Source organism: Dendrobates tinctorius, unplaced genomic scaffold, assembly GCF_039654945.1.
Source record: "Dendrobates tinctorius isolate UK_male_01 unplaced genomic scaffold, ASM3965494v1 ptg000011l, whole genome shotgun sequence".
Taxonomy (NCBI): Eukaryota; Metazoa; Chordata; class Amphibia; order Anura; family Dendrobatidae; genus Dendrobates; species Dendrobates tinctorius.
The window spans coordinates 37,474,508-37,496,414 of NW_027361679.1; the positions used below are offsets into that span (position 1 = coordinate 37,474,508).

The 21,907-nt window shown below is 42.0% G+C and overlaps 1 protein-coding gene across 3 annotated transcripts in view; it reads left to right on the forward strand.

The window, feature by feature from the left end:
• The window catches only part of LOC141046614 (N-acylethanolamine-hydrolyzing acid amidase-like), a 122,485-nt gene that overhangs the window by 33,208 nt on the left and 67,370 nt on the right, over positions 1 to 21,907 (forward strand). For all 3 annotated transcript variants that reach the window (XM_073541130.1, XM_073541138.1, XM_073541148.1), the window contains exons 4-5: positions 2,290 to 2,380; positions 18,861 to 18,937. In XM_073541130.1, coding sequence (XP_073397231.1) covers positions 2,290 to 2,380; positions 18,861 to 18,937 — 168 coding nt within the window. The remainder of the gene's footprint in view (positions 1 to 2,289; positions 2,381 to 18,860; positions 18,938 to 21,907) is intronic.

The window sequence follows — 21,907 nt, forward strand, 5'->3', positions numbered from 1 at the left end:
CATGCATACCAGGATTGGGGGATGAGGGGTACCATGCATACCAGGACTGGGGGATGAGGGGTACCATGCATACCAGGATAGGGGGTGAGGGGACCATGCATACCAGGATTGGGGGATGAGAGGTACCATGCATACCAGGATTGGGGGATGAGGGGTACCATGCATACCAGGATTGGGGGATGAAGGGTACCATGCATACCAGGATAGGGGATGAGAGGACCATGCATACCAGGATTGGGGAATGAGGAGTACCATGCATACAAGGATATGGGGTGAGAGGACCATGCATACAAGGATAGGGGAGTGAGGGGACCATGCATACCAGGATTGGGGGGATGAGGGGTACCATGCATGCCAGGATTGGGGGATGAGGGGTACCATGCATACCAGGATGGAGGGTGAGAGGACCATGCATACCAGGATAGGGGGGGTGAGAGGACCATGCATACCAGGACTGGGGAATGAGGAGTACCATGCATACCAGGATAGGGGGTGAGAGGACCATGCATACCAGGATTGGGGGATGAGGGGTACAATGCATACCAGGATAGGGGGTGAGGGGACCATGCATACCAGGATAGGGGGGTGAGAGGACCATGCATACCAGGATTGGGGGATGAGGGGTACCATGCATACCAGGATTGGGGGATGAAGGGTACCATGCATACCAGGATAGGGGGTGAGAGGACCATGCATACCAGGATAAGTGGGGGTGAGGGGACCATGCATACCAGGATTGGGGAATGAGGAGTACCATGCATACCAGGATAGGGGGTGAGAGGACCATGCATACTAGGATAGGGGAGTGAGGGGACCATGCATACCAGGATTGGGGGATGAGGGGTAACATGCATGCCAGGATAGGGAGTGAGGGGACCATACATACCAGGATAGGGGGTGTGGGGACCATGCATACCAGGATTGGGGGGTGAGGGGTACCATGCATACCAGGATTGGGGGATGAGGGGTACCATGCATACCAAGATGGGGGGGTGAGAGGACCATGCATACCAGGATTGGGGGATGAGGGGTACCATGCATACCAGGATAGGGGGTGAGGGGACCATGCATACCAGGACAGGGGGGTGAGAGGACCATGCATACCAGGATTGGGGAATGAGGAGTACCATGCATACCAGGATAGGGGGTGAAGGGACCATACATACCAGGATAGGGGGTAAGAGGACCATGCATACCAGGATAGGGAGGTGAGAGGACCATGCATACCAGGATTGGGTGATGAGGGGTACCATGCATACCAAGATAGGGGGTGAGGGGACCATGCATACCAGGATAGGGGGGTGAGAGGACCATGCATACCAAGATTAGGGGATGAGGGGTACCATGCATACCAGGATAGGGGGTGAGGGGACCATGCATACCAGGATAGGGGTGAGAGGACCATGCATACCAGGATTGGGGGGTGAGAGGACCATGCATACCAGGATTGGGGGATGAGGGGTACCATGCATACCAGGATAGGGGATGAGGGGACCATGCATACCAGGATAGGGATGAGGGAGTACCATGCATACCAGGATTGGGGGTGAGGGGAATGAGGGGGACATAACACCAGGGAAGGTCTGAGAGCAGTCTGGAAGGTGGACGGAGCAAGTAGGGGATTTCAAGATTCAGAGGCTAAAAGGAGAGTTGGAGAGCTGCACACAGAAGAGAAGTAGGTGTGGCAGCGGGTGGGCGGGCCGAGTAGGTGATCACTGTGGCCGGTGGCCTAAGGCAGGCGCAGTGAAACAGGCTGAAACGACGTTGCATCGGGAAAGCGGAGGAGGGAAGGAGAAAACGTGTAACAGGTACCCAGGCAGGTGTAAGGAAGCTGTCTGAAAGGTTGCTGTGTTTTGGAGAAGAATAAACGGTTTTGTGTGAAGCACTCCTGGCTCTGGACTCCAGTCTTTTCGCTCATCGAGGGAAGGATCAGGGGACTGCATCCGGAGTACGGATGGCACAGTCGGCACACGTACTACACATCTTAGTCCAACCATGTTCCTAGAACACAGAAAGCTGGGGTGTGGTCGAGGTTATACACAGTTCAACAACTGAACTCTGCTAAAACTGCAGCAAACTGTGATTCTACCATTACTGCTGCACCCAGGATACGTCCCTGGAATCAGGGTCTCTGTCTCTACCTCAAGCTGCTGTCAGATTACATAGCAAAAACCTGTTAATAGATTCCCTTTAAAGGGAAGTCATGACGGAAGTATATTTATCTTTTCAAATATTTGTGTTCTTTTAAAAGGCCTTAAATGACTAGTTACCCTGTCTTTTAAATTTCAGATTGCATACACAGGAACTACTTTTGTGGGTTTTGTTGGGCTCTTTACTGGACAAAGGCCATACCAATTTACTATATCTGCAAATGCGAGAGGTACAGTACTTTTTATTTTGGCTTGTTTGTGTACATAACCTTTTTTATGATAGCTGTGGAACTCTTTCTTCACTCAGAAACAGCCTGTTAATGGAATGCTTGAATCCTTCATAAGTGGCTGTGTTAAAGGGAACCTGTCTTAGATATAGTACATGTTGCCCTTACCACAGACAACATGAAATTCCAACAGGCTCCCTTATTACAAAGAGCTATGTTTTACTCTGAAATGTTGCAGCAAATAGAGAGAAAATGAAACCAAGCTATATAAAATATATATTTTTATCCTGAAATTCCACAGAACCACATAGGGTTAAATTTATTCTGATTGGCATTTTAAATGTCAGTATTTTACTCAGTTGTGCTGAACAACACATAGGAAAAAAGAAATGCAAGGCAAATATCTGAGATAAAACAATATGTTCAATAATACTTCCAAAATGAAATGCACCCGCATTATTATTATAGACACAACCAGTAACATAGCTACCAAGCCCCACGCTCTAAGGAGCCCACACAGAGCTACGCTACTGTTAACTGTATGGGCATGTGCAGCATGCTCATACAGTTACACTCTGGGGCAGAGCTGGGAGGCTCTATCTCCCTGCAATGCCACCCAGCCGCTATGAATCCCGTGAGTCAGGAAGGCACTGATGAGACAGGGAGCATCATGCTCCCTCTCACATCATTCCCCCTCTCAGTGTCTGATGTCCCTGATACAGACACTTACAGCGGGAGCAATGAGGTCATTACTTGGCTGTCCTGAGATGAGCAGGTGATCGGAGGTTATGGGGGTGCATTATACTATATAGATTCTGCCTATGGGAGTTCAATATACTATATATAGTCTGCCATTGGGGGTGCATTATACTATATAGGGTCTACCTATGGGGAATTAATTATACGATAGAGGTCTATGAGGGCACATTATACTGTATACAGTTTGCCTATGGGGAGTGCATTATACTAAATAGAGTCTGCATATGGAGAGTGCATTATACTATATAGAGTCTGCCTATGGGGGTGCTTTATACTATATAGAGTCTGCCTATGGAAAGTGCATTATACTATAGAGGCCTATGGGGTGAATTATACTAAATAGAGTCTACCTATGGGGTGCATTATACTATATAGAGTCTGCCTATGGGGAGTACATTATGCTACAGAGGCCTATGGGGGTGCATTTTACTATATACAGTATGCATATGAGGGTGTATTACACTATATAGATGACTATGTGGGTTGCATCATATGATGTAGAGTCTACCTATGAGGAATGCATTACACTGTATGGTGGGCTATGGGGAGTGCGTTAGACTATACCGGCCTATGAGGAGTGCATTACCCTACAAAGTCTACCTATGGGGGTGCTTTATACTATATAGAGTCTACCTATGGGGAATGCATTATACTTTAGAGGCCTATGAGGGTGCATTACACTATATAGAGTCTGCCTATGGGGGTGCATTATACTATATAGATGCCTATGGGGAGAGAATTATACTGTATGAAGGCCTATGGGGAGTGTGGTATACTATATAGAGTCTGCCTATGGTGAGTGCATTATACTATATAGAGATAGAGTCAGCCAATGGGGAGGCATTATACTACATAGAGTCTGCCTATGGGGGTGCTTTATACTGTATAGAGTCTACCTATGGGGAGTGCATTATACTAAAGATGCCTATGGGGTTCATTATACTATATAGAGTCTGCCTATGGAGGGTGCATTATACTCTCTAGATGCCTATGTGGGGTGCATTATACTATGTAGAATCTACCTATAAGTAGTGCATTATTCTAAATAGAGTCTACCTACAGTATATGGAGTGCATTACACTATAGAGTCTGCCAATTATGCTATATAGATTCTGCCTATGGTGGTGCAATATACTATATAGAGGCCTATGGGTGTTACGGTGGCGGAACACGCTTAAAAAAATATAAATGAAGCGTGTTCGCCGCCCGGGGTCCACCGTGCGGCAGGTGTAATAACTGCTGCTAAATAGGCAGAGCACAAGGACGATAATGTGCACAGGGAAGAACTGTACCTGGTGCACAAAAGCAAGCTCTGTTAGAACTCACAGAGCTGCAAACATGAACACAAATAAAGAAACGCTGAGTCTGTATATACTGCACAGATAATCAGCGGCACACGTACGGTAGCCAGAGATTGGAGTAGTTAAAGACATCATTACCACCAAACGGACTTACCGTGACTGGACGTGTGCACGGCGTCGCAACTGCGGACGCCAAAAACAACTGCAAGCACAAATAGCGGCGCAATGCAAGACGCTGGCTGCTGTAACAGGTGGAGCTTGAGCGCGCTGGCGCTAGCGCAAATACTGGCTGTATCTCAATCACTCACACAATCGTATTATCAGAGGGAAGGGGTTTCTTAATAAATCATTCACCAGTCCAAGCATCCATCACCAAACACACAGCAGCAAGTATATAAAATACTAGCGCATGGCATAGCGGCCATGCGCACTTTTTATAGCGCACGGGACCTGCCGGAAATCTCCAGAGTCCTGAGCATAACCAAAAATCAGGAGCAGGACCTGAGCACCTGACTCCTGAACTCCAATGAGGGCCCGTCCCGTGAGCATGCTCAGAAGCAGGGAAAAAGGACTTAGCCTCTGGAGACAAATGTAAGAATCTGGGTTGCTGCATAAGCATTGAATGACCCAGATTCCTAACAATGGGAAGTGCATTATATTATACAGTATAGAGTGTGCCTATGGAGGATTAATTATAATGTATAGAGGCTTAAGGGGAGTTCATTATACTATAGAGGCCTATGAGGTGCTTTATACTATATGGAGGCCTATGGGGAGTGCATTATACTGCATAGAGGCCTATAGGGTGGATTATACTATATGGAGGCTTTTTAGGGGGAATACAGTGAGGGGGCCATCATACAGTGTGGGATATAATGTAGGGTCTTTGTACAGTCTGGAGGGATCACAGAGTGTTGGAGCTAATAAACAGTTTGGGGGCTACTAAGGTGTCAGTATACTGTGTGGGGGGTACTATACAGTGAGGGGTATCACACTATGTACAAGAGAGCATCATACTGTATAGAAGGGAGCTGTGCAGGGGGTGAGACTTGGGACATCATTAAATGTTAAGTAGGCACTTATTGTTATTGGGTAATTCAGGTTATTGTGACAGTCAAAGGGGCACACAGAGGGCATTATTACTTTCTAGGGGACAAAATGTAAGCAAAGCACTGTTTTCTAGAGCATTACTATAGAGGGTTGTTTTACCACTTAGCGGGCACACAGTACCACACAGTAGGTGCAGTATTAGGGTCACATACAGCAGCAGTGGCTCGGTATTGGGATATTAGCAGGATGAGGAGTTTGTGCAGGTTGAGAATAGATGCAAGACAGTGCAGGAAATGAGAACAAATTTGTATTTGTTGTAAACTCTGCAGCCAAGTCAAAAGTTTTGGCGCCCACAGAAAGTAATGTGATCTTCAAACAAATAATTAACTTAAAATACAAATACAGGTATATGTTGCATAACATTGGTGAATGAAATTGTGGTGCTATTAGAGTCATATTTAATATTTTGTGTGACTTCCATGAGCTTGAAGGACTGCATCCATGCGGTTCAGCAATGATTCATGCAATTTATTAATGAAGTCATCAGGAATAGCAAAGAATGCAGTCTTACATGCCTCCCAGAGTTCATCTTGATTCTTTGGTTTTGTTTTCCAAGCTTCCTCTTTCATCCTACCCAAAACCTGCTCAATGATGTTCGTGTCTGGTGACTGAGCTGGCCAGTCCTTGAGCACCTTCATCTTTTTTGCCTGGCGGAACTTTGTTGTAGAGATGGATGTGGAGCGCCCTCACTCGCCAGGGCCGTGGGGTACTCGGTACCGGGCCGGTTGATCTTCTCAACGGGAGTTGTCACGGCAGCAGTGACCCGGTCCGTGGCCCTGGGGCTCCATTGCAAATGGGGTTGTTTCAGTGTGATTATGGTGGTGTAAGTTTATAAGTGATTCGTGACGCCACCTGTGGTGTTTGGCAAATGTTAAGCCGACGCTACAGACAGATCCCCTGGGACAGATGGTGTAGTGCAGCAATGATGTTATAGCCCTCCACAGGCAGGGCTGTAGTCCCAGGGCAGTGTAGGTGAAGTGACACTTAGATGGTGTAGTGTCGGGCGCAGGAGGGATGTAGCGGTGTCGGGCAGGCTGGCGCAGGAATAAGTGGAGGACACCAGGGCATGTAGTTCCAAAGCTTTACTCACAGTCTGTTGTGGTAAAGGTGCCCGCATCCGTGCTGTGTCCTCCGGGTCAGGAGCTCAGCCAACTTCCAGGCAAGATGAAGTACTCCTTTCCAACACTCCACCAACATATGTGCCTTTTCTGAACGTCTCCCTCTTAGCGCCTTTGAGTGAAGTGCTCACCGTACTGAGTTACACTGGAGTTCCTCCTGTCAGATGTTCCTATGAACTCTACTTGTACGACAGACAGCTGTAGCCTACTTCGGGGACACCTTACTACGTAGTCCCGGCTCACACACGTTGCTGTTGTGCCCCTAAGTCTGGTGTGGGAATAAAGTGGTCACTACTTCTATTCCTCCGGTGTCTGCTGCAGAACCATTAGTATCCATACAACCTTGGGGACCGGATCCCGGCCTTGCGCTTAGAACTTGGGAAGGGTTCTCCTCTAACCCTGGTCCTTGTTATCTTATTCTCCTCATGTTCCTCATGTTCCGTATCAATCCTTTCCTTCTTATGGAGAGTCAGGCCTTCTGTCAATGTTCCTTTCTTGTGCCAGCGGACCCAGATCACTGAGGTCGGCTGCTGCACTTTCTTCATCCATCCCACTCTGGGGATTGTGTGGTCAGGTGTCTCCACCTTACCTGAATGGTGGGGTACCACCCCTCAGGAGGAGGTGCAGTACCTCTGTGGCGAATGAACCCTCAGGGGCGCCACCGATGTATGAGATGGAACACCATCCTGCTGCAGAATTTGACCCCTTTTATGATTTGGAATATAAGAGGTAGCTAATGCTTCTTGATATTTTAAAAAATTGATATTGCCTTCCATCTTGCAAATGTTTCGCACACCCCCATAGTGAATGTAACCCCAGATCTTGATCTTTCCACCACCAAGTTTAACTGTTTTCTGGGTGTATTTTGGATCCATATGGGCTCCAGTAGGTCTCTTGCAGTATTTACGGCAGCTGTGGTGTAATTCTACTGAAGATTCATCAGAGAAATCCACCTTCTGCCACTTTTCCAGCATCCATCTGTTTAGCAGGCTGTGGGACTTTGCAAATGCCACACGGTTTTTTATTTGCCCTTTGTTTAGTGCTGGCTTTTGGGCACTGATTCGACCATGGAGGCCATTTCGAGACAGAATCCTACAAACTGTTCTAGTTGACACAGGGACTTGAGGTGATCAGGCCTGTTGGAGCTCTGCTGCAGTGGAAGAGGGGCTTGCTTTGGATTTTTCTAACCAACAAACTGTTTTTCTATAAAATAGTTTTTATTATATAACAGTGCCAAAACACAAAAAAAGCTGTAAATGAGGTATAGCTATAATTGTACTGACCCGAAATTGTAATTGTACTGCCTTATCAATTTTAACACACACGGAACGGCATAAACCCTCCCCCCCAAAAGAAATACATGAATTGCTGGGTTTTGTTAGTTTTGGCTCACAAAACCAGAATAAAAAGCGATCAAAAAATGTGTGTCTGAAAATGGTGCCAATATAAACATCAACTCATCCCACAAAAAACAAGACCTCACATGACTCCGTGGGCCAAAATATGGAAAAATTATAGCTCTCAAAATGTGGAGCAAAAACTATTTAGGGGCGTGGCCTGAGCTGTGATGGTGTGAGGAAGTGTCTGCTCAGGGCTCCTGCTCAACTACCTATATGAAGCGACTTTGAAGCTACAGGAATCCTCCAATCAAGAATTCCTACTCACAAGAGTCTAGAAGTCGCCTGGAGCATTTTGATACCAAGAATGTGAAGATTGGACCAATATTAACGGAACTACAGCTACTGAGGAGGAGCGGTGTTGTTTTCCTGTGCTGAGCAGAGGAGAGGGGCCTGTAGCTGACTCCTGCAGAAGAAGAAAGGAGGTGGAGGAGTTTCACATCTACCGAACAGCTATCCTGTTGTATCGGTGATCAGGAGGAGTGGAGGTGACCGGGCTGTTTGTGTGCAGAGACCGGAGGACTGGCGCTTGTCCGTGGGTCTTGTTCAGGCCCGCGTTCTACACTACCCGCTGTTGCCTGCCTGTTGGAGAAGGAAAAGGGCTTCAGGAGAGAAGCATACTGCTGAAAAGTGCAAGCCGCCGGTGTTTGGTAATATTACTGGACTCTGAGGTGGCTACGGAAGACCAAGGAAGGAGAAGAGCAGGACTTGGAGTGTGACGTTAGCAGCTGCAGCATCCACAGACCCGCCGCGGTTTTCGGGGTGTTGTACCACGCCGGTGGACATGATCCCGGGGGACCCTGCTTAGTAGGAGATATTCTGAGCAGATCAAGAGTGGGCACGAAGAAATCTGCTGAAAATTGGAGGAGTTATTGGCTAAAATCCTTGGCGGGGCAGGAGAAGCAGGAGCAGGCAGATGATTGACAGCTGCTGCCGGTGCGCAGATTCAACGCGGTCTAAGGTTTGTTGTGAGCCCTTGCCGATCCGGATCTCCAAGTCCTTTCTTGAGTGGGCCCCTGGGGAGGAGAAGAGGGTACTGGCACTGGATTTGAGTGACTGCCATACTCCCAGATTTGCCGCGATCGCTGTGGTGTTGCATTCCTCTTGCTGGCTTGATCCATGGGAAATCCCTTTCTTTGGCGCCAAGGAGACTTTAAGGAAGAAGACGGAGTCCTGATATATTGGAATACAAGGAGAACTTTGTAATCCCTGATAAGCAGATATTGGTGGGTCAGGAGAGTGTGGAAGTTGAGCTTTACTGAAAGCGGCTGTTTGATATTTGAGTGGAAGCTGAGCTTTACTGAAAGCGGCTGTTTGATACTTGAATGGAAGCTGAGCTTTACTGAAAGCGGCTGTTTGATATCTGAGTGGGGGCTGAGCTTTACTGAAAGCGGCTGTTTGATACTTGAGTGGAAGCTGAGCTTTAAATGATCATGGCTGTTTGATAGAGCTTTAAATGTTCGCGGCTGTCTGATACTTAAAACCATTGAGGAAAAAGAGTGGAAGCTGAGCTTTAAAAATTTGCGGCTGTTTGATACCTAAAGTCAATGAGGATAGAGAGTGGAAGCTGAGTTTTAAACGATAGCTGCTGTTTGATACTTAAAACCACTGAGAATAGAGAGTAGAAGCTGAGCTCTAAACGATCGCGGCTGCTTGATATTTAAGGCCACTGAGGATAGAGAGTGGAAGCTGAGTTTTAAATGATAGCGGCTGTTTGATACTTAAGACTACTGCGGACAGAGAGTGAAGCTGAGCTTTAAAAGATGGCGGCTGTTCGATACTTAAGGCCACTGAAAATAGAGAGTGGAAGCTGAGCTTTAGATGATCGCGGCTGTATGATACTTAAAGCCACTGAGGATAGAGAGTGGAAGATGAGCTTTAAATGATCGCGGCTGTTTGATACTTAAGGCTACTGAGGATAGAGAGTGGAAGCTGAGCTTTAGGTGATTGCGGCTGTTTGATATTTAAAGCTACGGAGCTCCTGAACATAACTTATATTTTATTACTTATAATTTGGTACCTGGATAGCAGTACAAATTATATACTTTTTTACTATTAATCACCAGGCTCCAATAACCCAATCGACATTAGATATATATTATATGCTATTGTTAGATGCTTACTTGATTACTGTGGTTGTATATACTATATATTATTTCTATCCTCATAACTAATATTTCAAATCATATACAATAATCTTTGGTTTAGCTGCTTATTAGCAGTATATCCTACACAACTCTATATATAGGCTTTTGTTCTCTTTTCTCTTTTTAGGAAAGATATAGGATATAGAGATCTATAGGAAATCTTTGGTATTATTGTTGATAGGCAACGATACATAAGTCAGGTATTATTCTAACTTAGGCCTTTTTGAGGTTATAGAGTTTGTTTTTGTGATATCTCTAACTCCTAACTAATTTAATAGGATAATAATCCCTGTTGCCAATTTGGGTAGACCCTTGAGTGAATTCAGGATTCTAACTATCTGATTTATAGATACTATTAAGGTGATTATTCAATTACAAATAATCAGGAATTAATATTCTGTATATTAAACTGTCTTAATTCATAAGATGACCTCTTCAAACAGAAATCAAAAAGGAAAGCAACCTCCACATAGGTCTTATAATAAACCCAGGGAAGACTTCCCCAACATATTAAGTCCTATGAAATCAAGATCTCCATTAAAGAGGGATCCACAGGCTAGTCAGGTTCCTACAACAGCTCAGAGTAAACCACCAAAAAAGGATATAGAAGGTAAAGGACTAGAGCCTAATCATCCTATTCAGGTGCCCACAATTAAAGAGGTTAACTCTGACGTAATGGATACTTCCAAATCCACAAAAAGAAAAGAACTTGAAAGTTCAACACCAGCCAAATCTGGAAACAACTCAGAATACTCTTCACCTGACGGTAGTCCAACTAGACAACGTACTAAAAAAGATCGACCTTCATCTCTTCAAACTTTAAAACAAGGGCTAGCTCCCACTGATCTAGATATACTTTTAGCCTCTGAAAAGGTAGTGACAGAAGGCTCTATGGCTAGATTTTGTAAAATGCTTAGTGACTCTATGGCTTTGGGATTTGAAGCTCAGAATAAGAAAATGGATGAAGTGAGTGACAAAATCACTAAGAGAATAGCACAGAATGAAAACAGGATCTTAGTTGTTGAAAATAAAATGGATACTTTGCTTAAACAGAATTCTGAATTGAAAATGGAAATACAGACATTGAAAACTAAATTGATGGATGTGAAGGATAGGAGTAGGAGGAATAATCTTAAAATAAGAGGTATCCCTGAAAATATCTCACAAGATGAGCTTTCCAACTACACAAAAACTATATTTAAAAAGGCTCTACCTGATCTTCCAGATTTTGAATTCAGGATTGACAGAATCCACCGTATTCCGCGTCCTAGAGGCTTGTCTGTTGATAAGCCGAGGGATACTATCCTCCATATGCATTATTTTGAAACAAAGGAAAAAAATTTACACTATATCAGAGACAAGGGAAACTTTCCAGATCCTTATACCAACATAAGAGTTTTTGGAGATTTCTCCAAGGCAACCATGGAGTTCAGAAAATCTTTTAGAGAAGTAAATACAAAAATAAAAGATCTTGGCATTTCATATAGATCGGGTTATCCTGCTAAACTTTTGGTGTGGTATAGGGGGAAGACAATCCCTTTTTTTACACCAGAAGAAGCAATGCTTTTCGTCCAATCATTCCAGGATGACATTGGCTGAACTTATTGTCAATAAGTACTGGGTTTCATTTTCATTATTTGGAATGTTTATAATACTTAAAAATTAGAAGAATTAATAGAAATATTAGGTGTAAGGGTAGGAGTTGAACCACTTTTTTTTCATATAACCCCAAACTAGGTGAGAATCCTTCTAGGTTGGATTCCTCCAGGGGAACTCATTCGAGTTTATTTTTTGATTTTTTATTTTTCTTTTGTTTCTCTCTTTTTTTGTTGTTGTTGTTTGTTACACAGACTTACTGAAGTCTTATTTCTATCACTTGGTATTTACAGTGCTGTAGTTAGGAGTCTTATTTGGATTTGTTCCACTTCCTACTTTATTTCACAGCAACATAAACATGAAGCTTAAAATTTTGTCTTTCAACGTTAGGGGCCTAAATATCCCTTATAAAAGGCATACACTTTGGAGGGAGATAGAATATAGCAAAGCGGACATTGTATGTCTACAAGAAGTCAAGTTTACTAGGGAAAATCATCCGTTCTTTCAAAATAAGAAATTTCCACATATGTTTCAATCCCTGAAAGGGAAAAAGAAGGCCGGGGTCATTACACTTATAAAAAATAATATTCCATTTGAATTAATAGAAGAAATCACAGATCCACAAGGGAGATATCATATCCTCATATGTCAACTCAATCATAAACTTTGCACAATAATTAATGTATACGCTCCAAATAAAAAGACCATTTCATATCTAAATAGATTAATGGATAAGATCAATAAAGTTAAGAAAGGGATGATTACGTTCGGAGGAGACTTTAATATAGTCCCTAATAGTACAATGGATTCTTCATCGCCAGTACGCCATAAAGCACCTTCTCTTAGTAAATGGTTCATTTCTAATGAACTCTTTGACATTTATCGCTGTCTGAATACTTCTTCGTGTGAATACACGCACTATTCGGACACGCACAAAACATCATCGAGAATAGACCTAATATTGACAGATGTTTTTGCTATTTCTAAATTCAAAAAAATTAATATCTTGGGCAAATCTATATCAGATCATGTCCCTGTGCTGGCGGAGTTTGAATTGGGATCCTATTCAGAAAACATGTTTCTCTGGAAAGCTAACTCCACTTTATTTAAAAATCCCGAATATAAGGAAATAATTTCAAATACAATCTCTAACTATTTTAAAGAAAATGACGTTGGTGATATAAATCCGTTCGTTCTTTGGAACGCTCACAAGGCGGTCCTGAGAGGCCATTTGATTCAACTTTCGTCCAAATCAAAAAGGATAAAAAGACAGACAATCACAAATTTACAGTCTCAGATAAAACTGAAAGAAAAGTTTCAAAACAGTTTGCCGGTTCCATCCTCGAGTGTTCACTCAGAAATACTGAAATTAAGGCAGGAATTAAGAACTGCAATCATTTCGGATTATGATGCAGTTATCAAAAATTCAAAATTTAAATTCTACTCATCTATTAACAAACCAACTGCATATATGATGAAAAGATTCAAACAAGAGAGAATTAATAAGAGAATAGTTAAAATCAAAGACAACAACGGAAATGTTAAGACTCATCCTCGGGATATTGCAAACGCCTTTGCAGAGTTTTTTCAAGGCTTATACAATTTAGCTTCGGACGCTGAAACAACACAACCAGATGTTAAATTGATAGATACATTCTTAGACAAATTAGATCTCCCCCGAATTGATCCTTTAGAGTTGGAACATATAAACAGACCCATATCAACAGAAGAAATATTTGATGCGATTAATAAACTTAAAGCCCAGAAATCACCGGAGCCTGACGGGATTACCAATGAATATTATAAGACCTTTCAAACTATCCTAGCTCCTTATCTGGAAAACATATTTAACTTGGCTACCTGTCAGGGCTCCTTTCCAAAGGAAATGTTAGAAGCTACGATTGTTATGATACCTAAGGAGAAGGGAGACCCTGACAAGGTTCAGAGCTACAGACCAATCTCACTCATTAATGGGGATGCAAAGCTGTACTCAAAAATATGGGCTGAAAGAATTAAAAAGGTTCTACCTTTTTTAATAAAAGATGATCAAATTGGCTTTGTAGAAGGTCGTCAAGCTGCTGACGGGACTAGAAGGATCATGAATATAATTACCGCTACTAAATTTTCTACAGATCCTTCAGTTCTAGTTACGCTAGACGCTGAAAAAGCCTTTGATAGGCTAGATTGGGCGTATCTAAAGAAAGCATTATTGAAATTTAGATTTAATGGTCACTTCATTTCTTCAGTTATGGCCTTGTATTCAGAGCCTTGTGCAAAAGTATACACGAATAATCATTTATCAAAGTCATTTCCTATTTCAAATGGTATAAGGCAGGGGTGTCCCCTTTCTCTACTTTTATTTGTTTTGGCAATAGAACCCCTGGCAGAAAAAATCAGATCTAATCCTAACATCTTTGGCCTTGAAACTCCTCAACGCACATTTAAAATCAGTCTGCTTGCGGACGATATAGTGCTGACACTCTTAAACCCAGAGATTTCTATCACAGCATTGTCATCAGATTTAAAGCTATTCTCAAATATATCTTATTTTAAAATAAATCATTCAAAATCAAAGATTTTACCCTTTAACTTAAAGCCTCACGAAGTGGATCGGTTAGGAACTCTCTCAAAATTTTCGTGCAAGGAGGAGGAAGTTGGATATTTGGGGATGAAGCTGACAAACAAATTACATTCAACTATCTCAATTAATCTTAACAACTTAATTCACAATATCACCACAGATTTTGTAAATTTTAAGCATATTGGTTTATCCTTGTTGGGGAAAATATTGGCTGTCAAGTCATTTGTTTTACCTAAGATATTGTATTTGTTTAGGATCCTTCCAGTATACATTCCTTCAGCGCAATTGTTAAAAATTCAAAAATTAATAAACTCCTTTGTTTGGGATGGCAAAAAATCAAGAATTGTGTTGAACATCCTTTATAAAAGTAAAAAAAATGGAGGTCTGGGGCTACCGAATGTAACAGCTTATTACCAAGCCTTACTGATTAAAGCTAGCGTTTATTGGTTTAGTCGTAATACCACACCTGCGTGGATTGCCTTGGAAGAAAGTCAAAGTAATAATGACATATTCCACAATATTTTCTTTGCTAATGTATTGGGTTCCCGACCAAGTTTGCCTTCTCATCCCATATTCCAAGCCATACTCTTGGCTTGGAAAAATTTTATTAGACCAGGGAGAAATTGGAACAAAGTGAGACAAATGTGTAATTTTCCACTAAACTTAATATCTACAGTCATATGTAAAAGTTTGGGCACCCCTATTAATGTTAACCTTTTTTCTTTATAACAATTTTGGTTTTTGCAACAGGTATTTCAGTTTCATATATCTAATAACTGATGGACTCAGTTATATTTCTGGATTCAAATGAGGTTTATTGTACTAACAGAAAATGTGCAATCTGCATTTAAACAAAATTTGACCGGTGCAAAAGTATGGGCACCCTTATCATTTTCTTGATTTGAACACTCCTAACTACTTTTTACTGACTTCCTGAAGCACTAAATTGGTTTTGTAACCTCATTGAGCTTTGATCTTCATAGCCAGGTGTATCAAATCATGAGAAAAGGTATTTAAGGTGGCCACTTGCAAGTAGTTCTCCTATTTGATTCTCCTATGAAGAGTGGCATCATGGGCTCCTCGAAACAACTCTCAAATGATCTGAAAACAAAGATTATTCAACATAGCTTTTCAGGGGAAGGATACAAAAAGTTGTCTCAGAGATTTAACCAGTCAGTTTCCACTGTGAGGAACATAGTAAGGAAATGGAAGAACACAGGTACAGTTCTTGTTAAGCCCAGAAGTGGCAGGCCAAGAAAAATATCAGAAAGGCAGAGAAGAAGAATGGTGAGAACAGTCAAGGACAATCCACAGACCACCTCCAAAGACCTGCAGCATCATCTTGCTGCAGATGGTGTCACTGTGCATCGGTCAACAATACAGCGCATGCATAACGCCTTTTTGTATGACCAAACAACTCAATCTTTGTTTCATCAGTTCACAGGACCTTCTTCCAAAATGTAACTGGCTTGTCCAAATGTGCTTTTGCATACCTCAGGCGACTCTGTTTGTGGCGTGCTTGCAGAAACGGCTTCTTTCGCATCACTCTCCCATACAGCTTCTCCTTGTGCAAAGTGCGCTGTATTGTTGACCGATGCACAGTGACACCATCTGCAGCAAGATGATGCTGCAGGTCTTTGGAGGTGGTCTGTGGATTGTCCTTGACTGTTCTCACCATTCTTCTTCTCTGCCTTTCTGATATTTTTCTTGGCCTGCCACTTCTGGGCTTCACAAGAACTGTACCTGTGTTCTTCCATTTCCTTACTATGTTCCTCACAGTGGAAACTGAGAGGTTAAATCTCTGAGACAACTTTTTGTATCCTTCCCCTGAAAGCTATGTTGAATAATCTTGGTTTTCAGATCATTTGAGAGTTGTTTTGAGGAGCCCATGATGCCACTCTTCATAGGAGAATCAAATAGGAGAACTACTTGCAAGTGGCCACTTTAAATACCTTTTCTCATGATTTGATACACCTGGCTATGAAGTTCAAAGCTCAATGAGGTTACAAAACCAATTTAGTGCTTCAGAAAGTCAGTAAAAAGTAGTTAGGAGTGTTCAAATCAAGAAAATGATAAGGGTGCCCATACTTTTGCACCGGTCAAATTTTGTTTAAATGCAGATTGCACATTTTCTGTTAGTACAATAAACCTCATTTGAATCCAGAAATATAACTGAGTCCATCAGTTATTAGATATATGAAACTGAAATACCTGTTGCAAAAACCAAAATTGTTATAAAGAAAAAAGGTTAACATTAATAGGGGTGCCCAAACTTTTACATATGACTGTATCTTTTACAAGTGTACTATTCCAGAAATTTGGACTACATGTAATATTAAAAAAATAGGAGATATATACAATGGTACCTTCCTTTCCTTTAGTGAGATTAAAACAAAATTTAATCTTCCCTCCTCAGAATTTCTCTTTTTCACCATTCTAAAAAGCTACATTAAAAAATTCTCCCAAATTAAGCCACTAAATTTGGACATTATATCTTTATACTTGGGAAACATAGAGAAAAAGAACGTTTGGAGCTTAAAGAACATATATAAAATTTTCAATAAAGACACATTTATACTAAAGAGCGCATATATGAAACGATGGGAGTCAGAATTAAACATTACACCCACACTGGAACAATGGCAAGATGCCTTGAAGTTTTCTTACACAGCAACAATCTCAATGACACTACAAGAGTCTTTCTACAAAATGTTTGTGAGATGGTATTATACCCCTTCGAGGCTGAATTTTATAAATCCAGGTAACTCCAACTTATGTTGGAGAGAGTGTGGAATGGTGGGAAACATATATCACATATTTTGGGAATGCCCTAATGTTAAGAGTCTATGGAAGGAAGTATCTGTTCATATAAACACCTTTTTGGGAAGGAAATTGGTTATTTCCCCTAGTATGGCTCTTCTTTTATTAGATCTAGAAAATTTAGACTTTTCAGATACATTAATGATAGTACATATTTTACTAGTAGTTAAAAACTCAATAGCAGCACACTGGAAAAAAACCGATATACCAAAATTCGAAGATATTTTTCACAATCTTCTGATACATAGCGCATTAGAAAGACGCTTTGCTCTACATAATAACCTCTTGGACAAATATAATAAAAAGTGGGAAGTATGGAATAAAACTTTTCTTACAAAAAACTAGTTTTGTTGTCACTGATGAATCCAGATAGGATCTTATTTTTCTTTTCTTCTGTTTATTTTAGAGTTTAGACTTCAGATGTTAAGTTTTAGTTATATTCTTAGCTTTTAGCTTTAAGATGCTTATGGAGTAATGGCTATAAATGATCACTCATTGAGTTTCCTATTGTATTTTCTTTTCCCTTCCCTTTCCTTCTGTATCCCATTTCCCATACCCTTTTTTCCTGTTTGTTAAATTTGAAATACCTTAATAAAAATTTTTGGAAAACAAAAACTATTTTTTGCAATAAAAAGCATCTTTTAGTATGTGACAGCAGCCAAACATAAAAACCTGATATAAATCTGGTATTGCTGTAATCGCACCAACCTGAAGAATAAAGTCGCCTAATCACTTATAGCACACGAGGAACGACGTAAAAAATAAAACCAATTCTTCACATGCTGTTGATTTTTTCATTCTGCCTCCCAAAGATCACAATATGGCTCAGCACACATTTATCCTGCGCTCTGCATTGAGCTCTTGCACCGGGGTTTCCATATAAATCTCTGAAATATGTCTTTCAGGCCGAACCTCTGCGGAAGATTCCCTATAATGAGGCTGGGAGACATATATACCAGGAAGGGGACCATGATGGGGGGCATATAGACCTGTAAGGGGCCCAGGATGACATTACTTTCATAATGAGGGAGGGCAACTCATATGTTGTTATAAGAATTAGAATGCTATATGGGCCTATACATCTAACCAACATCTGACCATACAACTGTACAACATGCAGGTGGGAGGGCAAGCCCAAATTTTGCACCCAGGCCCATGAGACTCTAGTTACGCCACTGGTTGAAATGTTTGAAAACCGACTTTAATCCTGCAGCTTCATATATGTATATGAGGCAGGACTAAGCCTGCATAATTTATAGTCTGCATGATTGATAGTTTGCATACACTTCCCATTCTGGTAAGACCAATATGCAGGCTGTCAATCATAGCCAGGAAGGTGTGATTAGTAGATCCAAGGTAGGAATAGTCTGGTGAAGAAATGCACATGATGCGGCACTTCTGAATTAAAGTTCATTCCATAAATACTGCAGCATTACTAAGGCATATAAAAGACATGAACATATTAAAGAATTATTGCAAATACATATTGCTATATTAGTGGATGGGAATAGTAAGGTGAACTGACAGGGTAAATTTAATATATTATTCTAATTTATATAGATTTTATCAGTTTTGAATGGTCTGATGTCAATACCTACATACATAGAAGTAAAGAAAAAATTACCTGACACAATTGAATTATTTTACTGCACAGAGAACAACATGTCCTTGTTGAAGAACATCTTCTCTCTAATATTCAGTGGAAGTCCTGTCAGCTGGCTCATACGTAATGTAAGTACATATGCTAATTAACGCTATACACAGCTCATAAATATGTTACCAGTTTGAAGGCTGTAATGTTCATTTCGATATAATATGCCAATTAACTCAAAACCATTTAAACCACCCTTGTCATGAGAAAAAACACAAACAAGAGAATGCGTAAAATGCTCACAATGATTATAATTAAAAAGAGTCCTGGCAGCAGTTTTTGCTATTGATGTAATTCTGATTTTGTTCAAAAAAATTAACATCAAAAGAACTGCTTTAAGTATTCTTTGAATAAACTTCATATTAATTGTGACAGCGACATAGAGGGGCATCGCAGAGAGAGGAAGCTCCCTCTCTGCTCCCATCAGCACAACACAGTCACCAAAAGATGGCCATGGGGTAACCCTAGGGTCACCCCAGGGACTGTGGCCTGTAAGCTGCTGCTCAGAGAGACGCTGATTAGTGTTGAGGGAACATGCTCGGATAAGGTGTTTTCTGAGCATGCTTCGGTGCTAACAGGGTATCTTTGGCGTGCTCGAATACTATGTTCGAGTCACCGTGGCTGCATGTCTTTGAAATTCACAGCAGTGAAATTCTCCCGATGAACTCGCCTCTGCACCATGCGACTTTCTCGTGGTGCTAGCGGGGATTTCACCGAGGTCATCGCAGTTCAGCCCGGCTGGGAACGCAGCTATAGTAATGTCACCGCTAGTCACTGATGCTGCGTTCTCAGTAGCTCATTCACCAGTGGTTCTCAGCCAGGATGGTCGCATCTTGGCACCATCCAGGTTGAAAACTATATCTCCCCCAGACATGGATTATGGTGTGGGACAGGTGAGGGATATTTTTGTTTTATTATGGGTCTTGCAACAGGATAATGACCCAAAACACACAGCTAAAAACACTCAAGAATGGCTAAGAGGAAAACATTGGACTATTCTGAAGTGGCCTTCTATGAGCCCTGACCTAAATCCTATCGAGCATCCTTGGAAAGATCTGAAACATGCCGTCTGGAAAAGGCAACCTTCAAACACGAGACAACTGGAGCAGTTTGCTCTTGAGGAGTGGGGCAAAATACCTGTCTAGAGGTGCAGAAGTCTCATTGACAGTTACAGGAATCGTTTGATTGCAGTGATTGCCTCAAAAGGTTATGTGACAAAATATTAAGTTAAGGGTACCATCATTTCTGTCCAGGCCTATTTCATGAGTTTTATTTTATTTTTTTAATTCTGTGGAAGCATGGTTGAAAAGCAATGTCTGACTTTAATTTGTAAATTTTCATAGATTTTTTATTTATTATTACTTTTATCAGATTCAAGTTATTTCTGGGTTTTTCTGTCATTAAACGAGGGGTACCAACAATTTTGACCACGTGTGTATGGTTTAATTACGAATAATAAAGGAGTCTGTGTCTTTATTTCAAATAAAAGATTTTTAATGGGTGTCTGTGTTTTCTCTACAATTTGACTATGGAGTTAGTAATAGGGGCATCTTATTGACACCATTGCTAACCTCAGGGCTTGATGTCACCTGAAAGGCAACATCAACCCCCCCAACTATTACCCCATATGCCACCGCTACAGGGAAGTGGGATGAGCAAGGCTATGTGCCAGAATTGGCGCATCTTAGAGATGCGCCTTTTCTGGGGCAGCTGAGAGCTATTGTTTTTAGCCAGGGGGTCCACTATCCATGGACCCTTCTTTGGCTATGTATTGCCAAGTTTTTAACAATAAGGTTCGGATATGGCTTTAAAGAAGGCTACTGCTTACGATATAACGCAATTTTATTTGAAGGTACAAAATTAAAGGAATGGTATGATTAGATAGTATGATTGCGTAGACTTTTGCATATTTTAAGATTCAAAGGTTAAGTACAGATAAAGATTCAATACATATAATGATTAGGTATATATAAAGATTAACTATATACAGTATACTCACATCATCAATCACCAAGAGGCTTTTAAACATCATCCGTCTGGAATATCAGAGAAGCATGCACCAAGACAGAGATCCCCTGGAAGATTCACTACACTGCATGGGCGTCCCCAATTATGCAGGTTTCACAACACTGTACATGTGTGTACATACAGGTGTCCAAGTTGTGCTTCTGTCTAAAGGGGGTTTTACACATAGCGATATCGCTAGCAATATCGCTAAAACGTCACTGATTTTGTGACGTTATAGCGATATTGCTAGTGATATCGCTATGTGTGATACTTACCTCCGACCGGCTCCCCCGCTGTCCATCGCTGATCGCGCGAGATCGTGCAGCTCCATTTCCCGTCGGGCACTTCCTGCTGGGCTTCCTGCTGTGTGAGACGAGCGACGCTGGACGCGGGCGGGAGGACGTCAGGATCGCTGTGTGTGAAAGGTAAGTATCGTCCGCTGCGTCGCTGCTGCATCGCTGTGAGATCTGCCTGTGTGGCAGCTCACTAGCAATCATTTAGCGATGCACCAGCGATCCTGACCGGGTCGTATCGCTGGTCGGATCGCTGGTGCATCGCTAAATGTAAAAGGCCCTTAAGTCATGTTTCTCTGGCCTTATATAATAAATTACACTATGTGTAACTAGCTTCACCCAGCCCTTCAAGTGGCCAGCTTTCTGAGAAACTGAAACTGAGATATCATGGAATCATCAGACAATGGTTCATCGACCCTAAAGGTACTGTCACACTTAGCGATGCACCAGCGATCCCGACCAGCGATATGACGCGGTCAGGATCGCTGGTACATCGCTAAGTGGTCTCTAGTGAGCTGCCACACAGGCAGATCTCACTAGCGACATCGCTGGGGACGGGGGTTGCTACTTACCTGTCACACTAGGCGATCCTGCGTCCTCCCGCCCGGCTCCATGCGTCGCTCGTCGTCACAGCAGGAAGCGCCGCAGGAAGCTGACGACGAGAAACAGTACTGAACATTCTCGTTTGATCAGCGATAATCAGCGGGGGAGCGGGTCGTAGGTAAGTATCACACACAGCGATATCGTTAG